The 18,626-nt window shown below is 40.5% G+C and overlaps 1 protein-coding gene across 4 annotated transcripts in view; it reads left to right on the plus strand.

Annotated features, from left to right (window-relative positions):
• STN1 (STN1 subunit of CST complex) overlaps positions 1–18,626 on the plus strand; it is a 36,352-nt gene that overhangs the window by 11,192 nt on the left and 6,534 nt on the right. For 2 of the 4 annotated variants that reach the window (XM_036828709.1, XM_036828707.1), the window contains 6 exons: positions 1,708–1,776; positions 6,347–6,505; positions 7,234–7,357; positions 8,475–8,649; positions 13,387–13,509; positions 15,910–15,982. In XM_036828709.1, coding sequence (XP_036684604.1) covers positions 1,708–1,776; positions 6,347–6,505; positions 7,234–7,357; positions 8,475–8,649; positions 13,387–13,509; positions 15,910–15,982 — 723 coding nt within the window. The remainder of the gene's footprint in view (positions 1–1,707; positions 1,777–6,346; positions 6,506–7,233; positions 7,358–8,474; positions 8,650–13,386; positions 13,510–15,909; positions 15,983–18,626) is intronic. The other 2 variants (XM_036828708.1, XM_036828710.1) reach the window with 2 other exon arrangements.

Genomic DNA, 18,626 nt, shown 5'->3' on the forward strand with positions numbered 1-18,626 from the left:
TGACTATATATACAATTTCTGTTTTACAATGAGATTAATAGCAATGACCGTGGATCTTCATTATAACTTTGTATTCTCATATGCCATGCCATTGTAATTTATTTAACCACTTATATATTTATAAACATTTAGGTTATTTCCAACTTCCAGTACTATAAACAATATTACAATGAACAGCCTTATACAAAATGTATATATCTGTGCATTTGTTCCGTTTTTCTCTTTAGGATAAATTACTGGAAGTAAATACTAAGTCAAAGGATATAAACATTTCAAAATTTGATACACATTTCCAAACTTAATCTTTAGAAATTTGGTATGAATTTACACTCCTGCTAACAGCATATGAGGGTATCAGCATTTTAAATATTTGTCATTCTAGTAGTTAAGAAGTTACTTAAATTTGCTTCTTTTTTTCTGGTAACTAGTGATTTAGCATACTGACATATGCCTGCTGGTCATTTTTATACCTTCCATGAATGGCGTATTCTTTTTCTTTGCCACTTTTTCTCTTATAGTTTTGGTCTTTTCCTTATTAATTTGTATGAGTTCTTTATATATTAAGATATTAACTCCATTATTTGGAAAATTGCTATACAGTGTTAGTTTTTAGTTGGTCAAATATATCAGACTTTTAGAATGAGTTGTGATTTTCAGGTCTGTTTAAAGAAGTCTCCCCCCACCAACTGTAAGCCCAGGATTGAAAGTATTCACCCATATTTTTTTATCATCTTCTTAAGTTTACCTATATTGTATTTAATAAAATAAAATCCATCTAGAATTTATTTTAGTATTCTTCTCAGTTTCTGCTTTAAACACAGATTTAAACAAGCAATAGAGAAATGTTGCCATATGTTTCTTCTATATTACATGTGTTTTTACAACAGTCTAGCTGATGATTTTTTAAAAATCATTAAGCCCACTGAACCCATGTTGATCAACCTCTGTTCTGAGATTGTCAGAAATTAGGCAAAGAGAAACACCTCTCATCCTTGATCCTATCATCCTTGAAACGTCTGCAAATTTTTCTGCAGTTATAAATCCAAGTACAATGGAAATTCTTTTTTTTTTCTTGCACTGCAGCTAAATTAAGCCAGACCAGTACTGCTTGTGTGACCAAGGTATAATTATTTTTTATTATGAAAATAAAACTTTGCCCTTCTGTGATATGCTTAGCTTTCCTTACATCCGCTGCAGTGGTAAGGACTGGGCAGAAGCTCTTTCAAAGAGAAGCCCAGGCCAAAAGACTTGGGATGCTTTGTCTTGGTAAGTCAGCAAGCTAGCGAGAGAGCACATGGTGACAGATGGCTGTGCTCTGAGTGCCTCTAACCACAGATCAGGCAATGGTCTCTGATTGCAGGGTAGGAGTACAAGGCTGATTTTACATGTTAGCAGATATTGAGATCTTTGCACTTAACTTCCTGAGGACACCATTTTTAGGAGAGGTTAATACCCTTGAGATAGGGTAAGAGAAACGCTGACTACATTCTGCTGGGCTCATGTATTACACGGACATTGCAGACAAGCAATTCCCACTGGAGTGTGGTGAGAGATTATTTCTAAGGGTGGAAGAAAAGTTTGGTCAGGGATTTGCCCAACCAGGCTATTGAAAATGTCATCTTCCAGTTCGGCTGAATGCAATGGCAATGTGCTAATTCACCTGTAATGCCCATATCTCTGTTCTACACTTTTACACTTCTCTTGCAGTGGATGATAGCACTGGAGTTATAAACTGCATCTGCTGGAAGAAATTGAATAATACCAAATCCTCATCAGGTAATTTTATTTGCCACGCTTCTTTACCTTTACAGCTAACCAGTAGATTTTACTCAGGGTAGCTCAGCAGAGCAGCTGTAGTACTAATTTTCACATTTATTCATTGGTGAATTACACTGATCAACTTGAAGCACTACACCCAGAACTTTGGCTGCTCTGCAAACTGATATTAGTGGGGAACCAGTTGCTTTTCTTGCTCTCATTTCTTTGGTGCTCACTTCCTCCTAAGCCTACAGGAATGTGAATAGGTTACTAGAAGTTTCAGCGTTTCATTTTTACCATGCCAGTTATTCCACAAGTCAAGATACTTTAGCCTAATTGCTGATCAGGTGAGAATCCCCTTGCTCTGGACATATCACTTGACCAAAGCTTTTTTGAAAGCTTTTGCCCTGCCATGGTTGCCACTAACATCTATGCTTCCATGATCTAAATTTTCTGAAATCTCTAGCTTGTTCAAACAAATATGCCAGGAGTTCTAAGACTGATGAGAAGGTAAGATAGGAGTCCCTTGAAATTAGCCATTAAATAATATAAACTAAAAAAGAACTTTAAAATAGTATATTGAACTCATTGACTATAACTGAAACAGCATTTGGAATTTCTTGAGTCTGTTTTAATAGTCCTTAGGTAGTTTTTTGAGTTGCATAAGTTCATAATATTAAAAATATTTATATTGTGCAATAGTGGTGATCATTTTTGATTCTAGAGAAGCTATGGAAACTGGGGCCTTGTTTTTCTCTGTTTTATAGCATATGCATTATGATGCCATATACACTGGGGTTATTCAGTAAATATTACCTGCTCTGATATCTGACATCTACTATCTATGTCCTCCTGTTATACACATGGTAAGAATGTGTAACACTTGGAGTTCTTCTTCTTCTTCTTTTTTTTTTTGACATTACCTGTCAGAATCTCAACTCCCTACTTTGACTCTACTGACCAGTGAGATGCTCCTTTGCTTAATTTTCTGATGTATTTATATTTAGGATTTGGCCATCACTTTCATATAACTTTGGTATTCCTATTTCCTAATTTGGGAACATCTATATCAGTGGTACTACTTAGCTTAGGAAGCTTTGTAGATTAGAAAAAACTTAAGGCAGACAACAGGTTTTTGTGCAGATATCTCAGAGGTAAGAAATAAACCTATAAGACAATCAGATATTTGAACTTTCATATATGTCCAGGGTATTAAAATTATTTTCAGATTTATGGTTGTGGTATTGTCACGATCTTCAATCAGAAGGTGTAGTTTCAATATGCATACTTGTTTTAAACCAAGGGTCAGCGGACTTTTTCTGTACAGGGCCAGACAATAATTGTCTTCTGGTTTGTGGGCCATATGGTCTGCATCTCAACTATTCAACACTGCCATTGTTAACACCAAAGCAACTATAGACAGTACATAAACAAACAAGCATGGTTTTGTTCCAATAAAACTTTATTTACAAAAACAGATTGTGGGTAGATTTGGTCCATGGGCTGTAGCTTATCGACTGTTGTTTTCGACATTGTTTTAATTTTCAAAATCAACTCTTTTTTTTTAAATAAATGGCAGCAGACATATTATATGACTCAGTAATTTTTTAGATAAAATGTCTATTAATACTGAAAGTGAGATTTTTAAAATATCTGTAAGTAGATGAATAGATGAACAGTCGCAGTTGGTAGCCTTAATCAGAAATTGCTTTGAGAATAAAAAGTGAGGGTAAGGGTACAAGGAGAAAGCCTGAAAGTGATTCTCATCATGTTATCTATGAAGTGATATTTTAAAATTGTTCCCAGCTATCCCATTCTCTCCTTTTAATTTAATCGCCCTCGGTTTTAAAACTTTCCACTGGGAAGTAGCCATTGAAGACTAATTTTTTTAAACAAAATTTAGTCTGAGTCAAAATCATGTTCTAGTCAGTTACAGTATAAAAATATAATATTAACTCCTATAACTGTCACACTGAATGTACCATTTGGACTTAGCTTATGAGAAAAGTTAAGAAAGCTTGGAGCTTAATATTAGAATTTTAAAGAGGATTTATCTTTCAGCGTGGAATAGGCTACTTAAAATGAAATTCTGTCAGGCTCCAACTATCTCATTATACTCATTAAATTACACAGCTTGAGCCCTTCTTTTGGCAGTTTGGTTCACCCTTTAAATGAAAGCTGAGCCTCTTTTTCTCAGACCAGCCCTCAGTCTGATCATTTCAGCAGTGCTATATGAAGCATTTATTATCACCTAGTGTCTGAATCATGGCAGTGAAATTTATAAATACTTTTAAAATTCAGCCTAAATGGAAGAGGACTTAGGAATAGGAACCCAGACAGAATAACCTTTTAAAAAGTAATACTTGGGTATTTTCTGAAGAAACCCAGTAAGTTGAGTAACATTAATGCTGATTGTGTCTAGATTCCAAGCTATTGGTCACTGGTCTATGCAAAGTTCTCCGAGCTCCTTAGGTTGCTGTTTCCCTTACTATAGTCAGTGTGTTAAAAGTAATAATGCCTTTGCACATTACAGAGCCATGGTTATCTAAGTTGTATTAGATTAAGAAGCACAAAATTTGATCAATAGACCATTATTCATTCCATTATAGGAACCCTAGTATATGACAAAGCAGAAATAATACAACGGCAGGAAATAAGTAAGCATTTAACAAATGTTGTTGGCTCAAGTAAATAACAATATTAAAAAGGAGGTAACTGTGATCACTGTCTTGCAACTTACATAAAATAACCCAAAGAAGATAGAGTTGTGTATTTATCACAGTAAATATGGGGGTATCTATGTTAAGCTCTTATATGTTAAGCTGTTAAAGAAATGAAAGCTATCATTAGTGACAAGAGGGATAAACTAAACATTTTTTTCAAACGTTTATGTATTAAAATGAAATCAAATAAACATAAAAAAGAAAGCAGTGGAATGGGGAGAGTGGATGTAATAAGCATAACTGATAAAGCTTCCCTGCATTTTTTTCAGAAATGAACATAAAGTGTTCAAAAGAGATGAAGGGCTTATACATAAAGAAATGCAGAGAGCAGATCATCTTATATAAAAACACATGGTCTCTCTGGCAATTTAAAAGCAAAAATAAAACATTATAGAATCATTATGTATTTTTTAAGGTGTTAAAAATCCAAATGACTGAAGCCAGTATAGGAGCTGCAAGCCTACACACATTGCTGGTGACACCTTGTAAAAAGAGAATGGTTTGATTGGGGTTTTTTGGCAAACATTCTGATAATATGTAAGGAACTCTAAACCTGTTTGTACTTTTCTATCCAGTAATCCCCAATGAAAGACCCCAAAGAAAACAAAATTTTTGTCTTGAGGGCTTAATTGTTCATTTTCACAAGTAGCTGACATTTATTGAATGTTTCCTATAGATCTGGCATTGCACTAAGCTCATGATGTAAGGGTTAACTAAGATCGTACACAACAGCTCCATACGTGAGGGGACTGTTAAATCCGCATCATAACTGAGGAAACAGGCACAGTGAGGTTAAGCAGTCTGCCCAAGGTCACACAGCTAATAAGAAGTGACCTGACATTCAAGCCAGGTCTGTCTGACTCCCATTACCCAAGTGCTGACCTCTCAGCCCCATACAGTGCTAGTGATAAAAACCAAAATAAAAAATTATGAAAGAAGGAAGAAATATTTAACGAGACTAGCTAAACAAACTGTGGCATATGAACATGACAGAATGCTATTTTGTTATTTAAAATGCTGAGTTGTATAGATTCTGTGGATACGTATGTGTATTTGAAGTGATGCTAGACAGAAAAACAACACAAAATTGTTTACACACATGAGCTATAACCATGGAAAATATAAGTATACTCATGGGGCAGGCAGCAGAGAATAAAGGATAAGCAGGAAGGCTCTGGAGTCAGAGACTGCCAGGGTTTGAACTCCAGCTTTGTTGCTAACTAGTTGTTTTACTGTGGGCAAGTTGCTTGACCTCTCTGTGACTCAGTTTCCTCATCTGAAAAATGGGGCTAATAATAAATAAGAGTGGTTGTGAGGATTAGATGCACTGATAGGTTATAAAGTCCTTAGAACAGAGAGAGAGAGAGAAAGAGAAGGTTAGCCTAGCTACTCAACAAAGAAGAGTGAGAGAGATTAGGGTGTTGAGCACCTTAGTGGAAAATCAACCTCTGGCCAATTTGCCTTCCCCATAAACAACCACAAATGGAGACTCTTGGGCACCTTTCCCCTCTGGCCAGGCCTCTATCTCCCAGCAAGGACACTTTAAAGGGTTGTTTAGAGCTATTGCCACCAAACCCGGCTGAACTCACACAGAATTCGGCTCAGGCAGGCGTAGAGCCCTCTGCACAGGCAATGCAGGGGTAGGAGAGAAGATATTGGAACTCACCCACTGGGTTGTCAAGCCTTATGCCTTTTATCCAGTAGAGGATTTCGAAAGATTACGCAGATTTCCTACAGTAGAGCAACCAATCAGAAGTAGAATAAATAAATGTCTCACGTCTGTCTTACCGCAGACTCTCTCCCAAATGTGGTGGAGTGATTGTGTTACGCATTTCTCTCCTTCCTTCTGGCCCCAACAACTACAGCTGCTCCAAGTGCAAGAGAGCTGAGCTTAACCTCACAGCTTAAGAAGCTACAAGAGACCATTGCGCAGAGAACAAAGGTAGAAATTGGGGACATTATCCGGATCAGAGGTCACATCCGCATGTACAGAGGAGAGCGAGAAATTCGTGCCACTGCTTATTGTAAGCACAAGATATCTCTGCCAAATTGGTTGTTATTCTGTGCGTGTGTCCAGTAAACTCATTTAGCGAAAAGTCGAACTTCTAAAAAGTTCAAATAAAAAGATTTAACTCTAATGAAGGAACAACATGCTTTCTTTAGAAAAGTAACATTTCTTAATTTTATTTTGAAGAGAAGTAACTATAAATAAATTGGGAAGGAAAACAAGTGATTTATTGTATATGGCTGACAAATTTTATTCAATATTTGGACAACATAGTAGAGTCTCTGAGTGTGAATCCATTTAGGGAAGAGTGTTCATAGTCTTCAAAATGATGGAAATTTCTTGAACACCATTGAGTCCATTAACTTTGAAAGAAAACAGCTAATCAAAAGTGTGACAGTTCTCTATCATCTGAGTGGTGCCCTTTGCACCGCTCTGGCTGGTTTGCACTTGCAAATCTCAAGGAGAGCCCAGTTGTCCACCATTGTACCAGATCAGTGAATACACTCATGCGCTTTCCCTAGCCCTGGTCTACTCTGGCCATGCCTGTGTCACTTAGGGTATCGCATCCCCTCTCGCAGGATGACTGGGAACCATTCAGTGCGTTTAGACTGTGATCCTGGGCATCCATGAAGAAGGAGACCCACCAAGTGCTCTGTTTACTGTTGTCCTGGCAGCAATCTGGACATGGGAAAGAACTAATCTCAGTGTAATTTCTGTGGCATGTTTTCCCCTGTGGCTTGTTAGATAAAGTGGATGATCCAGTGTGCAACATTCAAATCGCAAGGATGCTTGAGCTGCCCGCCATCTACAGGAAAGTTTATGACCAGCCTTTCCGCAGCCCAGCCCTAGAGAAAGAAGAGACACTGAGGTAAGTTCTGGACTATGACTGCCGAGGATGTGACCACAGCAATGAGGCCAACCAGTGGGATCCCAGATTCTGGGGTGGGCCTGGGTCCAAATCCTGAACCGTCCACTCACTCACTGTGGGGCTCCAGGCAAGGCTGTCTCCCTCTGGATGCCTCAGTGTCCTTACCTGTAAAGTGAAGGTGTTAATAGTGCAGGTGTTCTAAGGTTTGGTAAGGAAGATATATGTGTAATTGGAGTCTCTGAAGGAGTGGAGGGGGGAGCAGAGAAAAAATATTTGAAGAAATCATGGATGAAAATTTTCCAAGTTTGATGAGAACTGTAAACTCACAGATCCAAGAAGCTCAATGAACCCCAAGGCAAGAAACCTGAAGAAAACTGCACCAAGGCACATCATAATCAAAGAAACAATACCAGTCGCTCTCAACCAGGGATGATTTTATTCTCTTTCAGGGATGGAAAAATAAACAGGAGGAGTAAGAATATATGTATATTTGTTACTATATGCCTCAAATAACTCAGAGGAGACAGAAATAATCATAGTGGCTGCTGGAGGCGGGGGTGGGAGGGGGACCGGAAGGAGGATAGAAAGGAGACTCTTCACCATGTACCCTTTCATTTTTTAAACATATTCAATATTTGTAGATTACATATTCCAAAAAATTATATTAAAAAAACCCCAAACTGTAGACCTGTATAAAGTAAAAAGTGGAAGTTCTCCATTTTCCTGTCTCCCGCCTCAGTACCATTCCCCAGAGGTTACCACTGTGCAGAGGTTGATGTGTGTATCCTGTTAGACGTTTTTCTTTGGTTGCATACACAAGCATGAATATCCACCCACGTATTTTGTGGGTTGTCATTTGCTTCATTACAAAAATGGCACCGTCCCTTACATACTATTCTGCAGCTTGACTTTTTTCTAAATCTATCACAAATATCAGTTCCTGTAGTTCTGCCTCATCCTTTTAAACAACCACACAGTGTTCACTGGGTGAATTGCTCCTTATGTCAAAAACCTGTATCAGTATGTTATTGCACTTGCTAGCTGTTTCAGTTTTACATGCGTCCAAAAGGAACAAAAGTAATAGTTTTCTGCAGGGCTTGTTAAAACTTTCCCCCAGCAGCAATCCAGGCGCCCTGGACCTTGACAGTCTCACGTATCTGCTGAGTGAAAAAGTCAAAGAATTCCTTGTGGAGAACAGAGTGCAAACCTTTTACCAGCAGGAGTTGGAAACGGTGGAGTCCCTGCTGTCCCTTGCCAACCAGCCTGTGATTCACAGCGCCTGCTCCGGGCGAGTAAGTGCGGCATGCCCATGTGAGAATTCGAGGCCCCTGCCCCAAATCTGCAGCTGGAGGGTGTGGGTGGACATGACTGTGGCATTGAGACTCACAGGGTGTACCCGGGGTATAGAGGTTATGTTGATCCTATTCTGGAAAAGTCACTGACCACTGAGAATTTGAAAGGAGAATGGACATGCCCTTTTCCCCTCCTTAATCTCATAAAGCTTAATCTTCGGGTAGAAAAAAAAATAGTCTAAGGTTCATAGCACTTAGTACTCACTGAGATGGGTATTTAGTGTCAGCAGGAACCAACTGAGGGGGAAATAGATAAGAAGAGCTAAAATTATCCTTCCAAGATTATTTTTTGATCAGCAAGATGATTCTTGAACTCGAACCAAGGTTTTTAATGACTTGTTCCATCTTCTCCAGAATAAGGTTGATCTGTCGTGTCTTAGGCGTTTGAATAAAGATCAAGTTGTATTCAGTCTGGTTTATAAGTAAAAATTTCAGGGAATACTCAAGTAATTTTTTATTCATCCTAGAAAGAGCTGTCCTCATTTTTTAACACCCATAGTGTTAGAGGTGAACTTAAGTTGTTTGGTGTTTACTTATTTGCTTGGAATGAAGAATTATCTGAGACTTTGGTTTTAGGCTTTCCTTTTCATTGCAATTCCTTAGTTTTTTTGTTGCTGTAACACGACTCGTATTTATTTATTTCATTTATTCCACTGGGAATGATCTCTGCTTGAATGTCACCTTCTTGCCCTCCCTGACCTTCTGCTCTGATAGCCACCAGCTTCCTCACTGTGTTATCACTCTGTTTCCACATTTCGCGATAGCACTGGTATTTATTTGTTTGTGTGCCTATTCCCCACCGCTGCCAGAATTTAAGTTCTCTGAGAGCAGAGGCGTTGTCTGTCTCATTCTTTGCTCTCTAGAACAGGGCCTACAACAGGGTTGGCATAAAGTATGCTCTCCACAATTATTTGTTGATTGAAGGAATGAATGGTTTTAAAAATTCAAATAGTCCGGGAGTTCCCTGGTGGTCCAGTGGTTAGGACTCGGTGCTTTCACTGCTTTCGGGGAACTAAGATCCTGCAAGCTGCGCGGCACAGCCAAAAAACAAAACGAGAAAACAAAAATAGATAAATAAAAAATAAAAATTCGAATAGTCCAGGAAACTGTCTAGTTTTTAAGTTTCCTTCCCATCCTCCTTCCCCTCCCCTTTCTACAGAGTCGAGGACCATTACTAGTCTCATGAGTAGCCTTCTGGAGATAATCTGCTATATATAAACTAGAAGTAGTTGTATCCCCTTTTTTACACAAATGGTATCATACTAAACACTATATCTACCTAGGTTTTCATGGGACAGCATGTCTTATAGGTCCTTTCCTAGCCATACTTACATATTTGCCACTCTATAATAATCTTTTACTATGTGTATCATAATTTCCTTAAGGGGTCTCTCCATTCCTGGACTGTTGAGATGTTTTCTAGTCTTTTGCCATTACCACCAGGGCTGCCATGAGTACCCTTGTGAGGTAACATAATTATTCTTTGTGATTCTGGTGGAACAGATTCCAGGTCCCTGTCCCGACCTCCTAAGCATGACCACTGCTTCTCAGTTTCGTTCGTGAACTTGATTATCTCTTCCTGTCACCAGGCTGTGTGCCCAGTGACCCGCAATTTCATACATGGAGATGAGGGATATTGTTTCAGGAAACACCGAGGTGGGGAGGGTCAGGACTGGCCGCTTTGTTCTGCGCCACCGTTGCTTCTGCCCAGTTGTAGCTCCCCAGCTGTCCACTGACAGCAGGACTGACCTTCTTCCCATTTAATCATTTAGAGGCGGCTCAATGCCAACTTGGCCTCCCAGGACTTCTGACCACTCTCTTGGCATGTTTAGAAGGAAACTTTGAAGCTTAGCAAAGACCACATTCTTCCTGTGAGCCAGCTCTTCTGCGATAATTAAGTAGGGAGAATTGAGGACTAAAAGGCCCCTCCATTCAGAACATTCCAGGGAGGACTTTTGGTGTGATATCTTTTTGAGAATGCTTAGAGCAGAAATTTGTGTCTGCCCGGTGCTATATGTTTAAAAAGAAATGAATACGGCAGTATATCTGTTTTGTCTTTGGAAACTACTTTTCCATCAGTTATGAATTATTCCCTCACATGGCTCTGGTTGGGGAGGTCAGTGTCATTAAGTTGAATTCTGTTTAATAGAGCCTGGGAGACCCAGGATGCTTTACAATGATGGTGAAACCTTAGATCCTTTGGCACTTTCTGTAGTCATACAGATGAAAGCTTAACAAAAAAAATCATTGTGATGGTATCTTAGCTTAGAGGCTGGGGAGAGTGGGTTTGAATGTCTTCCCCCTTTCTTTTTTTCCACGGTGGCCCTTTTTAGCAAATCCAGGAACATGATAAGCAAACCTTGCAAAACCATTGTTTCTTTGACAGCTCGATAAATGCTGAGTTTGTTTGGGAATGAAGACTATATATATATTGCAGAGATCCACCCAGTTCCTGACCTGCCCCAAGGAGAGGCCCGCTGAGGCTCAGCCTGTTCAGCCGGTCACTGTTTTTGTTTCTGAACAGTTTCGGTTTCCTGAATGGGATGAGTCTGCCGTTGCTCTTTAGAAAAAGACAAGAAAGACACACATGTCAGGCCAGGAAAAGCTGCTAGCTAGAGGGACGATTGGAGGCTTTGTCCTTGAGACTGGGTCCTTATAACCAGCAGGGAATTATGTCCTGAGGTCAGCTGAGGCAAATGTTTTTGGAAAGGAAGCTTCACATACTGTTTATATTTACAGAGAGTCTTTTCGGCTGGGTCCTCCTTGTTCACAGCTGAAACTGCTTTTACTCTCCCAGGCCTCACACCCTGTCTTCCTGCTGCTTGATCTGACTGAAATCTGGGAGGAGGAACCGGGCTTTCTGTATGGTCTGAGGATAACCGAGAGTCATTTTTAATGACAGGAATAATCGTGCAACAACATTTCTAGTCAGTTTCCAATTTATTTCTATATTGGTAAGAGACATAATAAACCCGCCCCTTAGGATCCTTATATTAAATTGACCAGAGAAGACGAATCTCCTTAGAATTATGAAGATGAAGTAGTTATAAAGTCATGTAGGGGAGCCTGTGTTGGGTAGAGCGTTCTTTTCCTAAGTGAGAGCACTCACGTATGAAATTAAAAACAGCTTTGCCTCAAGCCCCCCTGAATAAAAAGATATGTGGCTGAGGATCGCTGGGTGAGGTGTTTATTCTAAACACACCCAGATAGCTTTTCTGCCCGTGGGAGTCATCAAATATTTCTCAACTTATTCTCCCTTCAGAGAATGGGTGCTGTCATAACCTCGAGTGCTTGTCAACTCTCAGGCCCTCCTGTTCTACTGGCCAGGTTCTCCAGGCCTGTTCTGTTGAGGAAAAACCTAGGCTATTAATTAAGAATGTTAGTCTCTCCTGTTCAGCTCAGGAGAGCACATTTGTGAAACATCACCAACCTGTTAGATTCAAACAGTGCCTGTCTGGGAGGCCTCTTCTAGAAAGCGAAGGTTTCTTTTGGGATGGAATTGTCAATACTTGAGGCCATTTGGGAGTTCCTTTCCTCTCCCTGTCACTTTGTGGGAATGTCATCAGCACATCCCAGGCCCGCTCTCCGTTTCAGCATCTGTGAGTGCTGCCCCAGACAGCCTCCATAAGGGCCTTCCATTAGAGGAGTAGGACTGTGCCTTCAAACACTCTTTTGGAAGCTTTGCCACGTTTCTTTGGCGCTCTGATCTTGATATATTTCTGTCACATTATAAATGGATCTGTACCTTGAAGGACAATTATTACTTACCACTTCCTTTGTTTTAGGAATGAACTGAAAATCCCTAATGGAATAATTAGAAGGATACCGCCTACCTATATGGGGTATTTCCCCTGATTGCACACATATTTTCTCCGTCACCCACTATATGTCAGGGAACAGGTGGCCGAGATGAGTCCCCAACTCAAGAAGCACACAGTCTAGTTAACCATGGTAGGACATAGCTGAAAACCTGGCCTCCTTGAAATAAGAAGTAGGATGACCTGGTAACCTCTCTAGGCAAACTTGACTCTTAGAGAAGGGAAGGGATACTGAATTTGAGGAGAGAGCAAACTGACAGCAGCAGAGGGTCCTTCCTCATGGTGTTCTTGCTTCCCCTAGGGCCCTGTCCACCTTCAGCCCAAGGACCCTCCCTTTTGACAGATCTCTGCACAGCTGTTTGTCTCTACTGCCCTCCATTTAAAATAAGGAGTCTATTTAATACTCTCTATGTGCTGGAATCCCCAACTTATTATTTCAATGTGTGTAAAATTCTTTGATGTCCGTAGGAAGAAGTTGTATATATGGCCACAATTTTAATGAAAAAAGTGAGCCAGTAGGTATAGAATTTTTGGCTCTGTATAAAAAATAAATCAAAGATTGTCATTTTGATATTTCCATTTTATATCATTGAGTTAAATGAATTAAACAAACAAAAAATCATAACCAAGGTGTGGAACAGTTATCGAGTGTGATTCTGCCAGAACAAACTTCCCAATCCTCCTTAAATACCATCCTGCTAGGCCCGTGCATACCTGAATCTTTTTGACTCAGCAGATAAAAAGCCTGTTGGGTGAATTTATAACCAGTTGGTCTAGGGAGTTGCCGTCAAGTGCTGTAAGATGGGACTTATTTCTTTTCTTCTTTTTTTTTTTTTTTTCCTTTTTTTTCTTCCTACAGGTGGATTTTAAGAATGACACCACTTCCAAGGCAATTCATAGTATATTTAGGAATGCTATAAAGCTGCTGCAGGAAAAAGGACTTGTTTTCCAGAAAGATGGTGGTTTTGATAACCTATTCTATGTAAGAGACCTGCAACTTAATTTTTTTTCTTAGCTTCAATTGCAAATATATTTATTACTTAGGATTGTTTATTTACTGATTTTTAAAGATCAATCATTATGAGGTACATAAAGTAAGGAGTGAAAGTTGGCCCTTATCTTTCCTCAAGATACCGCTTTTAACAGTACAGCCTTCTGCACACATATAAATATATGCTCCTGTTACCAAAAAAATGTGATCATCCTCTAAATCAGGATTTCTCAACTTCAGCACTGTTTGAGCCAGATGATTCTGTGTTGTGGGGTGTTGTCCTTTGCATTGTAGGATGTTTGGCACATCCTTGGCCTTCACCTACTAGATGCCGGTAGCAGCACCCCCAATCATGGCAACCTAAACGTCTCCAGACATTGCCAAGTGTCCCCTGGCACAGTTGAGAACCACTGCTCTAAATAGTGCTCAGCAACTTTTTGGGATACCAAAATAGCACGTCACAGTCATCTTTCCATATTAGTCCTTATAAATCTCTCTCATTCTTTTTGACACCTGCATGGTTTTCCATATTGTGGGAACTTGCCATAAATTGTTTAACCACTTATCTCTGATGGACATTTATATTGTTTCCAACTCTTGTCCTCACATATAGTGTTGCTGTGTCTGTTTTTTTGTGGACTTACGCATTTCCGTAAGATTGACTCTTAAAAGAGGAATTGCTGGAGTAAAGGGCATGTTCCTTTAAGCTTTTGATTGCCTCCTCCAAAGGTGGTACCAGTTAACATCCCCACCAGGGGTACAAGTGCTTGCCTACCTCATACTTTGAGTTAAAAGTTCACCTCTCACTGCCTACCTTTAATATTGGAGGAACCAAGCTGATGCTGATGTTGTTATCGATATTGATGTCCGCTTTAGTAGCATAGATGTAGCTTCAGCTGCGAGCGACTCTCCTGAAGACAGATCAGAACTCTGAGAGATCCCAGAAGCCTCATTCTTTACAGGCATGATTCCTGAGGGGAAGCTTTCCTTAACAGGACATTTTCTTGATGTTGATTAACTCTAGTGATTCCCCATTTTAGAACATTTAAAAAAATTAAGATATGTTTTAAATACTATTTAAATAACGTCTGAAAAGGGTATTCCATTCCGTATAAGGGTGAGGGCAGCCCCCCCCCCCCAGGATGGACAGGCCTGGTGGGAGTTGGTTGCTTCTTGTGGGGTTGGAGAAGCTCATGCTGGGCAACTCACCATAACACCCTCCCACCCCCACCCACACCCTCACATCCCTCCCCCCGGGAGGCTCTGCATGGCCTCCTGGGTCATTAGGAAGCCGCTCTTCCTGAGGAACAGCAGACCGTGGGCAGCAGTCCAGGGATGAGGTGTGGCAGGGCTGGGGCACTTCCTCCTGTGAATCAGTCTGAGCTGGAATGGGGTGATCCAGCTCTAATAGCTCTGTTTTCCTCAGCAGAGCCACCCCCCTTCTCTGACTTCACTCCCCCCTCTACCTCAACCCTGGCTCCTAGGTTTCTGTTTTCCTGAGGGCATTGCCTCGGGGACATAGTTATCTTCTCTCTGTATAGTGCTTTCCAGCTTTCAGCAGCTCTCCCACATCACCTTACTTAATCTTCCCAACACCCTGTAAGTCCAGAGAAGGGCCCTTATCAGAATCCCCATTCTTAAATCTGCTCGTTCCAAGTCCGTCAGTCCAAGGAGCATTCCTGACATATGTGTTTGCGTACTTTTTTTTTCTCCTTCCATTCTTCCTTTTCCCCCCTTCCTTTCTTCCTCTTCTTTCCTCTCTTTCTCTTTGAGTTTAGGTTTACTGTTGAACATGAAGGTGAAACCCATTAGACGGCTGCCTCCCTCTCACCAGAGCGGGCTGAGAAAGGAGCCTTGGTTATGTTTGCCTTTGAGAACTGACAGTGTTTCCATTTATAAGCTAGATTTACACTCTTGCTAGCTTTGCCTTACAGTTTTATTTCTTTTGTTTTTTTCCCTATGGTTGGGTGAAGGAATGTGAAACCCAAGACAGAAAAGAAGAAACACAAGAGGAAAGAGTCCTCGGGTTTGATCACTTGTGCCTCCCTCAAGAATATAATGAATAAGAGAAATTTTATGAATGTGTTATGAATATTTAAGAAGAAAGTTGCTCCTTGAAAGCAAGGGATTCCAGCTTTTCTTTCTATTATGGCCCCAGTAAACCACCTCCCGAGGGAATATGCCTGTGGGTGGACTTCAGAGCAGTGAGCCACTTAGGGACAGAACTGGTTTGACAACTGGCCAGGTATCAAAAACGACACTTATTGTTGGTGTAGGGATGAGGATTGTTATGAAATCTTTAGAAACTATCCTAAAGACTAATTTGGGAGTCTGGATGACACAACCTCTGTTTTACTTAACATTTCTTTCCGAACTGTTTTTCCTATTTAGGTAACCAGAGAAGACAAAGAATTGCACAGAAAGATCCACCAGATCATTCAAGAAGACTGCCAGAAACCAAATCGTAAGTGGTGTAATGTACATGTGTCTCGGTGCCCTGGAGGGGGCTGTTCCCTCCTGGAGAGCACTAGATGGAGAGTCAGGAAGCCTGGGGCCTTTCCCAGTAACAACTTGGAAGCATGACTGGTCAAGATACCTGCCCTCTCTGAGCCTCAAGACTCCTCCTTTCTAAAGTGAGCGTTAGCCTTGCACAGTTGTTCTGACATGGGCCACACGTAAGAGTCAACCTTGGCGCTTTTTTGAACATACAACACTCAGGTCCCACCCCTAGGGATTCTGATTCACTAGGGGCTGGGATGGGGGCTAGACAGGTGAGCTCCTCAAGTGATTCTGATACAGCAAGGTAAGCTGTTAGGCTAGGACTTTTTAACATCCTTCTGGTTTTGTGTCCTCTGTAATTTGTGTTATTTCTTGTTCTACTCTTCCTTCTTGTCTCTGAACCGAAACCTGACATTTTCCTCTCTTCTAACATCAAGCCCTTCAAGGTTGGGAGGAATGGTTCTAGACATTACAGTTTGTGAACAGTGTAATTCAGTCATCTTGAAACCTGATAATTTGCAAAAGAAATGGTTGAGAAAATAGTTGGTTTTAGTGGAGTTAGGTCAGCCCCTAGTGGTTAGAAACTCAAACTGTAGATAGTCTGACAACAGACATTACCATTTTCATAATAGTTATAGAAAGAGAAGAAAGCATTAGTCCTATGTTTAAATCCTGTGTAAAGGTGACTTTTCAAAGTCTACCTTTTGCAAACATGCGCTATTAACTCTTAAAGGTGACTTTTCAAAGTCTACCTTTTGCAAACATGTGCTATTAACAAATGTTGGCATATGTCAACAAATGACGCCAGAAGAAAAGTGGAAAGGCTTGTTAATGAGCACAGGCCTCCTCATTCTGCTTTCTTTCTCTCCTGGGAGGTCCACCTCGAGTCCTTAAAGCCCATATGTCCCTGGGGCCTGGACCTGTTCCAGGCTGAGTCAGCAGGTGGAGCTGGACCAGATCTCCAGCCCTGGTGTTTGTGGTATGCAGCCCTACTTAGCTTTTAAGGACCCATGAAGTCACCTCCCAGAGTGGTGTGACAACAGCTCTTAAAATAAACTGAAAGCAATCTATTATTTTAATGCAAGGTTTCTACTATTGTTTCACTTCATTCAGAACAAGAAGGATAATATCCTTTAGTTGGGGGAAAAACCACCTGTCCACAATTTAAGGAGCTTTTTAGAGATGTGAAATGTGGGATTCTTCAACCAAGAAGGGATGAGAGGAGAGGCTGGTCCCCAGGTGACATTCCTGCCCTCATGCTAGTCCCACGCCATCTGGCTAGATTCTTATTTTGATGTGTATTAGGAACAGAGTGGATTAGAGTAATCCTAGGGCCTGCTGAAGCAAATGAATGCAATTCACACTTCATTTCTTAGGAGAACCAAACAGCCTTGGTGACCTGAGGGTCTATAAAGTGGCAGATTTTATATCCACTTCTAATCCACAGGCCAGCTCCTGCTTTGGTGAGTGTGTGTGTCAAGGTGGACAGGCTCTGCTACTCAGTCTGTAAATGGGAGCCTCTAAAAAACATAAGCCAATTCCCTGGAACTAGTAAACTCCCAGGAGACAAATTCTGGAGCATGAGTAACTGAGAATACCAGTAAACATACCTTGTAGGAACTGTCAGAGTCTGTTGCAACCACCCCTTTTCATAAGAAATACCTATGACATTAAAAAATTATTGTGAGTAGTGTATGCACAGGGTAAAAAGTCAAAAAGTACAAAAACACACACAGAAAAAGTGAGACTCCCTCCCAACACTGAGCCCCAGGCTCTGTTCCCCTCTCCAAAGGCAGTGGATGTTACTAGTTTCTGGCATATCCTTCTAGAGATGTTATATGCACTTATAAACATGTTTGTATAGTTTATCCTTTCTAAAAAACATAAGTAAAGCTTAGCATACAATACTCAGTGTTTTATACCTTGTATTTTAAATCTAACATTGGCTTCTAGGGGTCATTCAGCAACAGTATGTGTAAAAGTACCTGTCTTTTTAATGGCTGCACAGTATTCCACTATATGTATTGATAGATATTCGACCATTTATTTAATTATTCCTACTGAACCTTTAGTTTGTTTCTAACCTTTCAGTACGAAACATAGCATTGAGTTTTCCTTGGCAGGATGATTCGTAGGAGAACTTAAAACCTTTAGTCACTTATGAATATTTCAGCAGAGGGTAAACCTACAATAATGAAAGGATTATAAACATGGGCCAGTTTTAGGTCCCTAAAGCACTGATACAGGGTTTGTCTGAAGATGGGCCGTATGGCATAGTTGTGAAGAGCTGGGCTCTGGAGCCACCTTGCTTGGGTTTAAATCCAAGCTCTGCCACTTTGTAGCTGTGTGGCCTTGAGCAAGTCTGTGCCTCAGTTTCTTTACACGCAAAGCAGGGATAATAATTGTACCTACATCGTGGGTTGTTATGAGGATGAAATAAATTGGTGTTTTATGAAACTCTTAGGAATATGGCAGAGTAAGAACACCAGGAATCCTTCCCTCCACTTAGACAACAATTGCATCTGTCTGATGTAGCTGTTTTGGAACTCTGGAGTCTATCAAGGCTAGCAACTTCCAGAGGAAGGTTTGGACAATAAATTGGGGTTAAT

The sequence above is a fragment of the Balaenoptera musculus genome, chromosome 16, assembly GCF_009873245.2.
Source record: "Balaenoptera musculus isolate JJ_BM4_2016_0621 chromosome 16, mBalMus1.pri.v3, whole genome shotgun sequence".
In the NCBI taxonomy this organism is placed as follows: domain Eukaryota; kingdom Metazoa; phylum Chordata; class Mammalia; order Artiodactyla; family Balaenopteridae; genus Balaenoptera; species Balaenoptera musculus.